Here is a 15,138-nt window from a genome sequence, read left to right on the forward strand (position 1 = left end):
TTCATAATTCCACATAAAAATAACCTGCAGGTAGTGTTGTCAGCTGTACACCATCTTCAAACCTCATCTATAACTCTGACTGCACCTGTAACCTGTTATACAGTACTAAAGTTTTCTGCTGACACAGTGATGCTTTAACAGAGCCACAAACATTAACATTATCTTCAACCATCTCACAACCTTCTACTTGTGTTATCTTTTGCATACATTCATGAACTGTCAGCCAGACACAGAGAGTTTGTCTATCTGTGCTTGTCAGTTTTCTTCTACCAGGATTTAACAGATAAAACGATGCCTGACATTCACTGACAAACTGATCAGCAGGATTAGTTTACCCCATGTAATGTCAGTGTCATGACACATGAAAATATAACTATTGACTTAAAACAATCACCAGGTGCTCATATGAACACTGAAGCAGACTTTCATTGCTGTAATCATTCCTTCTGTTCACACTGGAGGTTAAAAGATGCCTTCTTAATGTGGGCTAAGTGCTGGGGCACAAAATCTGAAGTCCTTTTCTTGTGCAACACTATATTCAGGTGTTTATCTGAAAATTATACGATGCAAATAAAGTGAAGCCTCAGAGAGGAGAATATAAAAAGACAAGCTCTGTTCTTCTCCATGTCAGGTGGAGGTACTCCTGGATGTTGAACATGTTTGTGAGCTGGTCAGAGGTCACACCAGTTAATCACCAGCTGATCTCCACTTCAGCCAGAAGAGGGCGCTGCAGAGCTGAACAAAGTCAATGACAAATGTCCTGTTTTCAATCCAAACACACTGAGCTTCAACAGAACAGGTCACGATCAACTGAAAGTGCTGACACAAGTAACACTGAACTGTCGCGATAAGATAAGGGCACTCGATCATGTTCATTTACAGGAGAGCTCGTAACTCCACAACAGTTTTAAAATAACAGAATACCATAAAAAATGTGCATGCATTTGTTATATTTAGCTATTTAAAGGTGCAATATGTAATAACTGGCCACCAAACAAAAAGGTGTTGGCATATCACCAGAGTAACCGCTTACTGCTGCTACCATTAGCTTGTAAGCTCAGTTAAGCGTGCAGCTAGCAGGTGCGTTAGTCGACTGAGAGCTCAGAGCATCAGGGGAGTGCTGGTGTTGTTTACTATCGGACTATCACCTCTAAAGAGGCAAAGTGGCCAGGGGCTACGTGGCTAGCATGCTATCTTAAAAGAGCTATCCATGCAACACAGTACATCGACGTGTTCTACATAGATTTCTTCACATTTTGTTGATGGTTTTACATAAAAATTGTATCCAAATAGTGATATCAAATCCAAAAATTGTTACAGCTGTCCCCTCTCCCCAAGTTATAAATGATCAAGCAGCTACAGATCATCTGTGAATCAGGGATTATATAGTTTTATGAGAACAAGCTGTCTATCATGTACATTTTGTATCAGAGTAAGTAAGTAAGCAAGTGTCAGAGCACTCGTTTGGATATTCTCCTTCTGTTGTGTTTTTTCTGGGAAATGTATAATTTCCAATGACTGTGTTACCAGTACTTTATATTATTTTATGGTAAGCTGCAGTGAAGTATAGCATCGTCCAACCGTACTGATATACACTCAGTGGCCACTTTATTAGGTACGCCTGCATAATTTGAATGCAACAGCTCTGCCATAAACTCTACCTTTATAAAGTTTATAATGTTCAGAAATGTGTAATGAATTTAAGTGTGAGTTGAGTTTGTTGCTGAGGTCATAGTTAAAGGTGGTGTGCATCTTATAGAGAGGTGTTTTTATTATATGTCCTCTCTATTTACATACATCAGTGACACATCACTTACTATGACTTCAGTGCTGACTCATTATTTTATTAACATTTCTATGACAGTGTAAAACAAATTGAAAGTTACAGGAATCATAACAAAATATATAAATAATAAATAATAAATAGTATATCACACGTTATTTTTATCATCGTACTCAGAGCACATTTACATTCATTTCATATACGTCATCCGTTATATATACGCTAACTAGCAAACTCATAGACCACATTCACATGGCAGCCATTTCCCTCTGACGTCAGGGTAGGAAGCCCAATTGTCATACTGCTGTGTTCTAGGGTGCAAGTCATATAAATGTTGGTAATCTGACAAATGATGTCCCTCTGGATTTTCACTGTCCATCGCCTTTTCAGTTGGTGACCAATCTGTAAGCGGGGAAATGACAACAATATGCCAGATTTCACTATATTTATAAGAACTGCAACCTGGAACACAGCAGCATAACATTATCCCAAGCCTCCTGCCCGGAGTGTGACGTCAGAGGAAAATGGCTGCCATGTGAATATGGTCTATTGTGCCAAATTATAGGTCCATCACTCACAAGTTTTGCTACATTACTTTTCTATATTCTGGGTGAATGGACAGTATGTATATAGCATGCTCCCCTTGAACTGCACAGTTAACACCTACTATCTATCTCATGGCTCCCGAGGCTTTGTGACTGTAGTATAGATAGTCTGCTCTGCTGCTGGAGGATGGACGGCCCCCTGAGTCCTGCTGATGGAGGAGTAGTCACAGGCCGAGGAGCCGTTTCTCCTCCCGTCTGCGGAGACATTGACAGAGTCACTCGGGAAGTTGACGCTAGCATAGAGGAGCTGATCAGCGGGAGGGTTGACGGTGGCATAAACAGTCGGCAGTGCGGTTCTCGAGCTCGCCTGCTTGTTCTGCATCTGGATCTCGTCATAGTTGTGAACTCCATGATTTCCCTGCAGAGGAAGAAAGGGAGCGGTGTGACAGATGAAGCTGTTGTTCTCATATGCAAACTCATGAAGACAGAAACACGCACACAAACACACCTCTGTGTTATGTTGAGTGTTTGTCCTTGGCTCTGATGACCCTCCTGCAGCACAGCACACTGACAGAAATAATATTTGAATAGATGGAATCAACAAGATATTTTTATCTGCATTCAAAGTTACTCCTCCGGGCAAAATATTTGTGCATGTAAAGCCGTGCAAGCTGTTCATTTTGTTTGGGGAAATGTCCTTAATATTCAGCATTAATATCACAGGATCTGTTTTGTGAGTAAATATAAAGTTTCAGAAATATGTTGATGGGGACTTCAAGGCAAGACAACTACATATACAACAGTATGTGTGTTGTATGTGGGGTTTTTGCAGCCCTCACCTTGTGTCCCTGGGAATTTGTGTCTGACCACTAGAACTACAACCACGAGTATCAGTACGAATGCCAAACTACCCACCACACCGCCGATTATAGCTGCAATCAAGAGACAACAGAGGAAACTGTTAAAGTACACTGTCAGCAGAGGTTCACTGTCTTCAGCATTCATGCTTCAATGAGCGGTGTGTGCGTTTGTGCAGCAGAGTTGTGTGTATATTAAGGGAGGTATGAAAAGGAGCTGTTTGTTAGCATTAATCAAAGTGATGTGGTTACCTTCAGTTTTGCCTGGAGGTGGTTCACTTGTGTCTTCTTCTCTGTTTGATGATCGGGGAGCTGTGCAGGTGCAGTAAACCAGAAGATTAGAGATGTGGTGAAAGTGAAATGCTAAAACCATAGGCGCACACGTGTTTAAGTAAAGTAAATACAATTAAGTAAATATAAAAAATACTCCATGTATCGGCAACAAAATTGACTTAAGGCATCAAAAGTAAAAGTACTTAGTCTGTGGCAGAATGGCTCCTGTCAAGGCTATATTAATAAATGTTTTATATTATCCTATTTTATTTTTATCACTTATACATTAACATGTGAGCAGCATTTTATAGTTACAATTCTTAAAGTGGAAACAGACAACTCCCGCACCCAACCAAATGATATTATTCTTGGCACCTGAATGCATCTGAATTGTTTTCCGTATTCCACAGAGATGCAACCTCTAACACCACAGGACAAAACATGAGTTTATTCAGTCATTCAGTCTATAATGAGGACGTGAAAGCAGATAGAAACGGTGCAGGGCTGGATCTCCAGTCTGCCTTCATTTTGTTGTTTTGGTGCCATAGCGAGGAACCAATCTAAACTCCAATGGTGTCATCGTTTTATAGCCGTTACATTGTGATTTCAACAGTTACTTCATATTGACAAGGTAAAGCAAGAAAACTTGTCCATTGCCAGGTTTTGATTTTCAGGAAATCAAACTCCTTTTTTGATTTGCTGTTTAGTTTTTTGTTTTTGCAATAGCCTTTCAATTTATTTATATCCTGTAATTACCTCAGTGGCGGAGTCCGCCACCTCGACCCTTGATTCCAACACATACCTTCAACATGAGTTTGTCTGGCTGCACAGGAAACAGATACACAGTTGCTCGTCTGTTGTATTTCTGACAAAATCAGGGTTGGCTGTGGTATTAAACCGTGTTTCCTGTTATCATGGTAACCACGGCAACCATGGTTGTCGCTCAATCACCAGGGCTGAAACCTTAAGGATTAAACCTTTAATGATGCTGCAAGTAGTTTTACACATAATCATATGGAAAAACTGTATAAACTGGTTGTTTGTTTTGTAGCTTTTATCTCAGAAAATGGAAAAATTCAAGTGAAGTACAAGTATTTCAAAATTGTACTTAAGTACAATACTTGAGTAAATGCACTTTCTAATTGCAGCCGTGCTCCTGGATGGATGTCTTTCATCCTTTTTAATTTTGTCACAGTTATGCAGCTGTTAGAGACAAAAACTACTTGAACGTAGCTTTTTTCTTGGTGAATAACAATAAGTAACTGTACGTCTATTCATCGAGAGCAGCACAGACAGTTGTTTTGCTTTTGCTGCATATTTACAGAGTGAATAAGTTATATTTGTGTCAGTATAACAGTAAAGTGCTCAGTTTACTCACCTACACTAAGGAGGATTTCCCTGCTTGGCTGACTTGTCCTGTCAGAGCCACACCAGTACGTTCCAGAGTCGGCTGTGTTCACATTCTTGATTCTTACATAGAAGCACTTCTGTTTTTTATTGTCCCTTATAGCAAACCTGCCTTCAGCCACATATCTGTTCTGTGCTGTTGTCTGTATTAGGATCTCGCAGTCCCAAGGATTCTCCCCTTTGCACAGGAATTTCTCGTTGCCCTCATGGCTGTCTGGATAGTGACAGTCGATATGTACAGTGTCCCCAGTGCGATAAGCTTCTGTAATGTCTTTCCAGTATGAAAAAAAAGACATAAATGCTACCACTTTTCTGTTGAAATGTGCTTTTTGCCATATATTAGCTTGTGTTATGTTGATTATTTTGACACCCAACAAGCTAGCATGTCCTTGCGCAAAAATATTTTTGCATGACGCTTTACATCTTAATTGTACTTACAGTCAGGTCCTTCTTTGTTTCCTGTCACAGACAATAAACTCACGCTTGCTGTCGAAAAGAAAAAAAAAGTGATTTCATCATAACAAATCAAAAGGTTTTTGCCAAAATATGTTTCACACTCATAGAAAAACACAAAGAGAAGAACTCCGTTACCTGTCATCAGGTAGATGAAGATTTTAAATGATACTCCCATCGTCTCAATTCAGCTTTTTCCAGTTTAAATCCTGTCTGATCAAATATAAATTAAAATGTATCTACTGTCGTTCATCATGACATGTACTCTACTCTGATCTCTCTGTTTTACTACCACTGTCACACCTTATGTCTTTCTGCACAAACAAGATCGTGTCAGCTTCTCCTTTCTAGCCACAACTTGGATCATTTGCATCCACAATGAGGATGTGCTTTTATTATGCAGTGAGAGTGAAACAGATGGGCAAAAGCAGCTGAGAAAGAAAGAGAGATGGAGAGATATCATATTCAGAGTAATTATTCACCTGCTGCATCTCATGATCTCTTCCTCGGTGTATACGTAAAGCAAAATACTAGGGCTGTACTTCACAGAACAATGACCACAATGTCCCTCTTATCTTCGGATCAAAATAATTACAGCACCAGCTATTTATATCAAGACTTTCAGTATTATAGTTATGCAACTGATACAGTATGTGGCCGGACACTGACAAATTCCCTGAAGACAGAGCGATGGAAACGCAGTGGATTATTCAAAACTTGTTTTAATGGACAAATAGAGACCTGTATGAATATATCATCCTCATATTGTGAGTTAACCTTGTAGAAACCATGCAGAAAAAAACAAAAAACATTTTCTTGCAATAATGAGCCTTCCTTCTCTGTGCCCCGCTGCTTCACTTCCAGTAAAATATGCATCTATTATTGTAAAAACTCACATAGAAGAAATTAAGACTGAACCCACTGAGACTCAGGCTCAGCTGTAATGGCCAGCCTAGTAGACTGTAACTAACTAATAATTATGTTATGACATTGCCAGGTGACAGAATGAGACTCTTAACATCCTGACAGCAATCAACAAGTGAAATGAAGACTACTTCCCTTTATTAACTGTTTTGTTTTGTTTGTATGTTTAAACCATCAGAATAATGCCAAATTAGCTATTTGCGGTTTATCATATATCCATGTTCTGGAGTCATAAGGAGCACATTTCCTCTCTGGTTTCAAAGTGGATTTATGGATGTTTATTCTGAATGGACATCTGATATCCTCCGAATGTGTGAGTCACACTGAATCTACATGTAACATGTGATTGTTGAGTTATGACTCCAAGACAGAGAACACACACCTGTTCCTCACCTTACAGTGTGGTATGAGTGGCAAAAAGCCAAAGGTAGAGGATGAATTAGACCTGCTGTCATCCTAACAGAGTGTAAAGCCACAGACTATATTAATCTCAGTATTCTGGAGCCATAAGTGACCATATTTGAACTACATTATGACATGAGCATACTTTTGAGGCTGTCTTGTCCCTCAGTGCAAAAGCCAAATGAGACACTAGGTGGCAGAAACTCCATTCTTATACAGCAAATTCTCCCAAGAGATACCAACACTGTACAGTATTAAGCCGTGTATTTTATTTGGTTTACTGTGGGTGAGTCCAGTTAAAATAATCTGGAGTGCTTTGAGACAAACAGTTCATTTGGAAGTGGGCTCCATCTTGTGGCATTCACTTCTCCTAGATAAGCCTCTGGTTTTCTCACATTGGCTGCTTTACCTCTTCAGATCTTTTAAGTTTTCTTTAAACAAAAAATGTACAATTAAATTTAAATTAACTGAAAGTATTATACCTTAACTATTTGCATTGGCCTCACTTGTCAGTCCAGGGGGCTATGTCTACTTATTTTATACAGTCCGTGTGTGAAGCTTGGCAAAGGTTATTCAGTGTATTTAGATAAAGATTATGTTAAAGCGACATGTAACACAAAGTTCAAATTCTGCACACTTTAATTTAAGAAATCCACACATAGAAGCAAGTGAATGTAAAGTAATAAAATAATACAGCAAATGGATAAAAGTACAAACTGTCACCATTTTGATCAAATTCACCAACAAACAATAATAAATGAGTATATAAAACAAGAATAACACCAGCAGGGACTATCTTTGTGTCCGTTGGACGGTGGCATACAGCTCAGAGGGTCCAGCAGCTGATCCGATCTGTCCCCCGGGCTGGAGGGCGTCTCCCCCTCTGTTGAAGCGGACAGTGGAGTAGAGCAGATGGACGTCCTCACTGCTGGGATCAGCCACCTGAGTTTGGATTGTGACTGGATGATGAATCGATGTGTGGGAGCCCGGACCTCTGCGACTGATCACTGTAGCATACGTGATGTCCGATGAACTGACGTTGACTGATGGGTCCAATTCTCTGAGCTGATCCGGGATGTGAGTCTCCACTTGTGTAAGCTGCTGGAGGGCACACACAGTGTGGGTTAAAGGCTTTGTAAAGTCAAACACAATCATGCACACAACACATAGGAAGACTTCTCACCGTGCTGCATGTGTCGATGCTTGGGGCCACTTCACATCCAACTGTTGCTAAGACCAACGCACAGTGAGTATTAGATCAGGCAAACTGTAGCCAGGAGGACACACTAATAAATAATATGGGTCCAATTCTCATCATTTGCAGTCGGAGAATCATTGGGTTAAAATAATGTTGCAGAGACACTTGTGAAATTAGGGTCACTCACCTCTTCCTGTACCACGTCCGTGCTTCCTCAATTTGAAGTACAAAACCACCATCAGACTCAGCAGCAGGACAACCACAACCACAACCACAGCCACAGCCAAGGGCAGCTCCTTTTGGCCCAGTGCTGGTGACAAACAATTCAAAACACTCTTTAATTTATCATGACTGCTCATCCCTACTTTAATTCAGTACAAATATATGCTTGTACAACATTTTTTAATATTTTAACAAATTCTGCCCTGAGTATACATTTCCCCTTTTCAAAGCCAACCCCCTAGAAAGGAAACATGTGATCTGACAGCTGAAAATGCGTTTAGCCACGATGCTGCACACAGATGGAACCAAATTCCTGATAATCTGAAACTTACTTTAAAGCTGCTACAAGAAACTTTCATTTTGTGTTGATTCTGGCGGCCCCTGTAGACAAAAGCAGTGTGGGCACCAGCGTCTGCTGCGGTAAAGATCTTGAACGTGCATTTATTTGAAAGCGAGTGAAAGAAGAACATAATTTTTACTCCTGTTTTTCTTTCTTTTTAACACAATAGAGTAGAGGAATGGGTCCTAAAAGACAGAAATAGGTTAGCACTTTTGCGCTTCTGGTTCCCTCGTCTTGAAGTCACTGGGATTATTTTGCTGAACAAAACATGTAAGTATCATAAACTAGTGTTTGCCACAGAGCTAATAATCCACAATCCAATCGAAAAATCCGGTAGGGTGTTTGTCGATGCTAACTTCCAGGTCAGCCCACAAAAATACATCGTCCTTACACGCATGCTTCCTTCACACCATTGCTTGAAGGATGCATGATTATGAGGTAATGTATCTATTTGATTAATAACTGTAATATAGGCACATGGAAAAAATAAAGTGTGTTAGTGTTAGTGCCGTACCATCAGACTACAGAGCAGCTTCTTTCCTTAGGCTTTAAGAACCAGTTAATCTCTGCCAATCCACCATAAAAAATATGCTTTAAGTTTACGACTTATCCAACCAAGGTAAGTCAGAATCCAACCCAGAGACAGACCATTTTCTTACTGATGGTCATGTTTTCTTATGTGGCTCATATAGAGGCATCAGTATTAAATTGTGACTGTTTCATTATCATTTGAAAGTTTCTGTAGTACCTTAATTATATATTGATATATTGAGATTTTTTGATTAACACATTTTGCATATTTTGATCTTAGGTAACTTTTTTTTATTTTCCTCTTTTTAAATGTTTTTAGTTGATACTTTTCTTGCCTTGTGCAGAGCACTTTAACCGTATTACGAGAGGTTTTTATTGAACATCATGAAACTGTGCCTTTGTTTGAACTAAGAGACTGTCAGCAAGAGGATTGGCTATTTCTGTATAGTCATTCACAATGTCCTAAAATTAAAACTACTTTTATGGCTGAGGATGAATTGAGGCGTCTCACAGCCTGAGGAATGAGGCGGCTCTGTAGTCTGGTGGAACGGCACTACTCTTGTCATATTACAGTTATTGATCTTACATAGCCACAAATACATACATTACCTAATCATCATGCATCCTGTGCAACACCTGTTTAAAAAAAGAAAATGTGTTTATGAAATATGTTGCATCTTTCTTTCAAGCTTTTGAAACAAATCCACAAGTTAGCCAGATCAACAACAATACGACAGGAGGCGGAGGTGCTTTTGTACACAGGGGCTGCCAGAATCAACAAAAAGTAGTTCCTTGCAGGTGCTTTAATAGCCAGAAGGTGATGTACACATCATTATGCTAGTGTCTCCTTGCTTCCCTCACTTCTTGCTTCTTAGCTCTAATGCTGTAGTTTGTTGAACTTGGAAAAAAACAAAATCCAACATTTAAAAAAGTGCGATGTAACGGTCATTTAAGTCAGAAATAGGCTTGAAACTTAAAGTAGCTAAGATCTGTATAATCCCCAGCAAAAAGGAAACATTCTTTAGCATTTCTCTCTTTTTTTTAAATTATCACACACCTCAGATTACTCCTGAATAGCTTGTTGTGTGATGTGTTACCTGTACGCATATCTCCAGGTGGTGTGGACCTCAGTGTTGTACCACCGGCAACTTTTGACACAAAGAAGCAACCAGAAAACAGACTGAAAATCAGCATGCAGTACATTTGTTCACATAAATATCTCTAAAAGATGGTCCTTCCCGAACACACTGTATCACACAGTTAAAATAACCTGTAGTGCTTGCCAATTGTTGCAGGTTCCTGGTGGTGGTTTGAACTGTGGTTAAAACAGGAGGATGTGAGGTGACCAGTGGAGGTTTAGGAGGTGCAGGAGCTGTCAGACCAACAAAAGGTGTTCAGGGAGGAAGAATGAATACAAGTGCAGTAATAGGAAAATAGCTAGAGATTGAAAGAGAAAAGCCGACTTGGACATACCTTTGTAGACTTTGAGTTTGATTTCTGTTTTAGGATCAAACCCATATGCATCTATCCAACACCAGTATATCCCGGCATCGTTCAGGTTGATGTTATGGATGGTCACATGCAGCTTTCTTTGTTTGGTATCATCATTAATATAATATTTCCCTTTTTGTGCGCCTCCTTTTTTTCCAGCAGCAGTTTCGATGACAATCTGCCTATGAGAATAAATACCTTTATAGAAATATTTAGGATATGTTTCATACCCAGAGTCATATGGGCAGGAGATCTCAGCCAGTCCTCCCTCCTGGGCTGATACATGAATCTTTGGATGTTGGCATCTGACTGCTTCCAGAGAAAAATAAACACAGGAGGTTTTTTATTTATTTATTTGCTTTAATTATCTGCAAAATGGCTTTTAATAAACAAATACCAACAGTTTCATTTTAAACTTGCCACTGGAAGGTAGTCGGTACTCACCAGAAGACAGCCAGATAACGAGAAGGAGTGTGTTCCTCATCGTGATCTTTCTTAAATGATCTCTCCCCTTTAGTTTCCTTAGCGTCTAATAGTTTCTATGCCAAACTGTCAGTGAGTCTGAAAACAATCAAGGCTTTTCATCCTTGTCAAGAGGCACTGGCAGAGTAACACGATGGCCCAAGAAGTCCTGAGGTTTATCACAAAGCGTGTGAAAGTTAAGTCGGACCGACGACTGTGAAGTTTGCTCTTGTAGCTTCTTCCTCTGATCATATCACTTTTTTTCAGTTTCCATCTCATTCGTGTGTGTGTGTGTGTGTGTGCGCGCGCGCGTGTGTGTGTGTGTGTGTGTGTGTGTGTGTGTGTGTGTGTGTTTCCACCTTATTGTGGGTGGAGGGTGTGACACATTCAGCTTCTTCAACACAGTCAAGAACAAACAAAAGCACAGACAAAATAATGATTGATTTTCCAAAGTGATTTTATCGAGCTAAAAGTTCAAATCTCCTGAACATAATGTATAACTTTTAACTTAGTGATTGTCAAAAAAATAAATATATTCAGAATTATTCAATTATTGATCCACATCAATCTGTGAATTTAGCCTCTGAACAGGAAGAACAACACAAACTCGTAGAGCAGAGGAAGATACTGCACCTAACAGTGAAGATGACCAGCACTGTGCTCAAACATTGCAATACACTGTTGATTCATCTGTTGATATGTTATTAATGGTGGAGTATGTAACCACAGCCGGGCAGGGCGTGACGCTGCTGCAGTGTTTGTTGAAGCTAACAGTGGAGTAGACGAGGCCGTCTGGTTGCATCTGAGACTCCGATGACACGGTGACGTTGGAGTAAATATTGTCGTCGTGACCTTTGCTGGTACTTTGATGCCGAACGGACGACGAGCTCAAGATGCTGTTAGTCCTGCCACCTGTCTCTTGATCCTCAGTGGCAGTTGAGGAGGAAGTAGTGATGTGGTGTGCATCTTGTTTCTGACGGAGTGGTGTTGCATAGACTGTGTCTTGGACTTTTCCTGTATGGAGAGTGATGACAGGTTGACACAGTTTTAAATACCTGTGAAATGAAAACCAGGCTACATTCTCACATTTCATTTTCAATTTACATTTTTGACAAAAATTACTCAACAGGGGAAAATGAGAAAAAGCCTGAGAAGAGCAACAGAGGGAAAACTCTCTCAGGACAGACAGACATTCGATAGTTGTCTGAGTACACAACCGACTGAAATAACAATAGTGAAGATGGCAAAATGGTAAATCAGGTCCTCTTGGTGCTGGTTGAGTACACATTAGCTGCCACATTGTACTTTTAAAGGTGTTATTGATACCATTCAGCCATTAAATGTGGCATATATCCCTGTCACTACCTGATGTGAGCGGCACATAGTACGGCCACCATCTTGGACAGCTACACCGCTGTTGTTCTCATCAGCTGCCCACTCAAATGGTTGCCAGTTGTAGCTAACATTGCTAAATGTTAACGTCGCTAACACTAATGTAGCTAACGTTAGTTTATGTTGCTAACACTAGCTATCTTACATTAGGACAGTACAGTTTGCGCATACTGCAGAAATCAGCCATTTTAAGTTTTGTTTTGTTTTTTTCCCCACAAACTGCCAACTACCCAAGACACTTGATGGCTGACAAAACACACATACCACATGATACCAGCGGTGTTATACTGCTGGCTCACAAACCAACCATCAGAATTGTTAGACAGAGATAAACAAAACAATCATTTTGGACCCGACAAACATTTTAAAACTAGTGATTCACAATCATAATAATGTTTTTAAGGAAAAGAGATTCTTTTGATTTGGTTGCTAACTGACTGGAAAGATGCACGCTATGGTTTCAAGCTAGGTGCCAGTGTTTCTAGGCAGTTGCCTGGATGTACTAGAGCGCTGGATACAGCGCCACCACTCAGCCCTGCTGTCATTTGACTTATTTTGACTTGAAAAACACAAAAAATATGATTTTGGTAAACAATGGCACCATTATCTCAGTAAGCCAAACCGTGCAATACCAGGACCCTGGAGCGAGCTCATTGAAATGAAAAGCGCTCATTATCTATGTTAGCACACCTGTGCTTTACCTGCAATGACATGTCAGACTGGTCAAAAAAGGTCTGTTTGTCCCACTGACCACTCACTGTATTGTAACAAAAAAATCTCCTGTGACGTCTTCCTTCCAATCTTCTGTTGATAGTTTAAGTTGTGTTTAGTTGTAATGCTGTCAACCTAAATTCTTACATATTGCACCTTTTCAGGTAAATTCTTAAAAATTTAACTGTTGTTTTCATACCAGAAGATGCGCTGACGTTTCTGCTTCGATGTCTGAAGAATATTACAAGGACGATCACCAGAGCCAGCAGAACCGCCCCGAGACCTGCTCCGATGTACACCAGCTTCTCTGAAAAGTGGACAACATGTCTCAGTGATGAGGTATCTCAGGACTTTGTCTCCCACACACACTGTATGTATCTACACAAATGCTTACTAGAGGATGATGCTTTTGGATTAACTTCCTCATTTGAATTTGATTGTGGTGTATCACTGCGGTCATTTTCAGGCTCCTTATTGTTTCCTGACAGAAAAAAGAGAGAGAATAGATTGATAGATGTTAATTCAGTTCCTTGTTTCTCACTCACAGTGTTTCTGCTGTGTTGGTGTCTCTTTTCTTTCCGGTGATGTCTGACTGTTGTGAAAAAGAGAAGACCAGTTTGAGACAGAAAGTGTTGTGAAATATTGGTGGAAATGGAACAAAGGTCTGTATTTTGTATGTGATGATGAATAAAAGTTAATCATACAGAATCATCTCACCTTTTCTGACTGTGAGGAGGACTTCCTGGTATGTGTCCAAACCAAATCTGTCTATTCCACACCAGTACCTTCCTGAGTCCTTCTCTGTCAGGCCAGAGATGGTCACGAGAAATGTGTTTCCTTCATCGCTAATTTTGTATCTCCCATTTGAGTGTTTCTTCTCTTTTCTGCTACTTATCAGGATGTCTTCATTTCCACACTTTCCCTTGCAGAAATATTTGACGTTGGAAAATGCGTTGGCGTGTGTGCATTTTATTGTGACCGTCTCTCCCAACACTCCTGTTACTGACAGAGCTTCAGTCTCTCTTAACCCTGCACAAGACACAGACAGCAACAAAGGTCAAATCTTTGTTTAGTTGGTAGTTCCTCTTTATGACTTTTTACACTTTTGCTTTCTTGCCTCAGATATACTGTAGGTTGCATTAGTGTAGGCAGTTCATATTGATTTTCACTGTTTCATTTAAGTAAGTTTTAGAAGTCTAAAGAGGGCAAACTCTCTCAAACTGTTTCAGAAATCAACAAGTTTACGATCAAGGCTCAAAAACAATGGCAAGACAGCAGGAAATACAGGAGTCAGGAGGAGCTGTTGGGCCCTCTGACAAAATCAGGAAGGACAAATTAAAAAAAAAAAAACACATCCACCTGAGAAAACTCAAAACCACAAAGAGACAGAGGGACAAAATAATTAATTTCAGTAAACTTACCTCCCAGAAGACAGAGCAACATAAGGAAAATGGTCTCCATGCTGCTCAAACAATTTGTACGTCTTTGTGCTTCTCAGTCGCTTTTTCTTTCCTCCCCCTGATTTTGAGTCTTTGTAATTCTCTCCAAATGAACACAATTCTGCACTTGTCATAGGTTCCTCTTTGTTGTTGCACTTCCTATTTTTAGCCAGCTTCCTCTGTCAGAAATCTCCTTTTACAAAACCACTTAAGGCCAGACATCACAGGCAACAACACCTTCTTTTTTTTTCATGCACCATAAAACAGTGCGAAGTTTTGAGATTTTGGGCTATTTGGCTTCCATAACATGTCTTCTTCCAAACATGTGGATAGAAAACGTCCAAAATATAAAATAGGCTGTTTGTTTTATTTCAGATTTCTGTTATGGAAATGCGCAAATGATTATTTTTTTTATTTCATAATGCCTAATTTGCATATTTAAACATAAAATATCAGAAAAGTTTAAATTCTGAATATAACTGCCTAATGTAAGTAATCTGTTGAAGTTTTATTGTGTGATGTTCACCCTATTCACCTGTATTGTCTCATTATTTTATAACAACAACAGCACCTTACAATACATATCTTTAAAGGCAGTTTCCTCAAATGTTTTTTTTTTTTTTTTTTTCCAGAAACCTCCACTTCATTAGCACTTACATACACCAAACTGTCCAGTTTCACTGCTGTCGATGTTCTAAAGGGGTTTGT

At 39.7% G+C, this 15,138-nt stretch overlaps 3 protein-coding genes across 3 annotated transcripts; all 3 read right to left on the reverse strand.

Moving 5' to 3' along the window:
* Positions 1–2,342: 2,342 nt before the first annotated feature.
* LOC311250315 (uncharacterized protein) lies at positions 2,343–5,496 on the reverse strand (the record flags this gene model as incomplete). The annotated part of the gene is made up of 7 exons (XM_084341955.1): positions 2,343–2,746; positions 2,837–2,895; positions 3,168–3,260; positions 3,438–3,497; positions 4,261–4,400; positions 4,896–5,079; positions 5,457–5,496. The coding sequence occupies 7 exons, from the start codon at positions 5,494–5,496 to the stop codon at positions 2,459–2,461; spliced, it is 864 nt and encodes a 287-aa protein (XP_084198081.1). The 3' UTR covers positions 2,343–2,458.
* A 1,769-nt stretch (positions 5,497–7,265) lies between these two features.
* On the reverse strand, positions 7,266–10,589 carry LOC311269576 (uncharacterized protein). The gene is made up of 6 exons (XM_084373790.1): positions 10,409–10,589; positions 10,206–10,307; positions 10,033–10,083; positions 8,030–8,152; positions 7,828–7,874; positions 7,266–7,745 (listed from the first exon to the last, which is right to left on the reverse strand). The coding sequence occupies exons 3-6, from the start codon at positions 10,040–10,042 to the stop codon at positions 7,437–7,439; spliced, it is 489 nt and encodes a 162-aa protein (XP_084229916.1). The 5' UTR covers positions 10,043–10,083; positions 10,206–10,307; positions 10,409–10,589; the 3' UTR covers positions 7,266–7,436.
* A 687-nt stretch (positions 10,590–11,276) lies between these two features.
* LOC311271289 (uncharacterized protein) lies at positions 11,277–14,492 on the reverse strand. Its single transcript, XM_084376892.1, has 5 exons — positions 14,413–14,492; positions 13,709–14,020; positions 13,386–13,472; positions 13,191–13,298; positions 11,277–11,902 (listed from the first exon to the last, which is right to left on the reverse strand). The coding sequence occupies exons 1-5, from the start codon at positions 14,450–14,452 to the stop codon at positions 11,550–11,552; spliced, it is 900 nt and encodes a 299-aa protein (XP_084233018.1). The 5' UTR covers positions 14,453–14,492; the 3' UTR covers positions 11,277–11,549.
* Between the last annotated feature and the right edge of the window lie 646 nt (positions 14,493–15,138).

This window comes from Pagrus pagrus (genome assembly GCF_965226575.1).
Source record: "Pagrus pagrus genome assembly, chromosome: 2".
Taxonomy (NCBI): Eukaryota; Metazoa; Chordata; class Actinopteri; order Spariformes; family Sparidae; genus Pagrus; species Pagrus pagrus.

What these genes read in the sequence shown, in the direction of transcription:
- LOC311269576 (XM_084373790.1), bottom strand. An exon ending in CGGACGTGGTACAGGAAGAG is followed by an intron (nt 7,875 to 8,029) that starts GTGAGTGACCCT and finishes CGTTGGTCTTAG; the next exon opens with CAACAGTTGGATGTGAAGTG. An exon ending in GCATCGACACATGCAGCACG is followed by an intron (nt 7,746 to 7,827) that starts GTGAGAAGTCTT and finishes TGTGCCCTCCAG; the next exon opens with CAGCTTACACAAGTGGAGAC.
- LOC311271289 (XM_084376892.1), bottom strand. Translation starts at nt 14,452, where the DNA reads ATGGAGACCATTTTCCTTATGTTGCTCTGTCTTCTGGGAG. An exon ending in CCTCCTCACAGTCAGAAAAG is followed by an intron (nt 13,473 to 13,708) that starts GTGAGATGATTC and finishes TTTTTCTGTCAG; the next exon opens with GAAACAATAAGGAGCCTGAA. An exon ending in AAACGTCAGCGCATCTTCTG is followed by an intron (nt 11,903 to 13,190) that starts GTATGAAAACAA and finishes CTCTCCATACAG; the next exon opens with GAAAAGTCCAAGACACAGTC.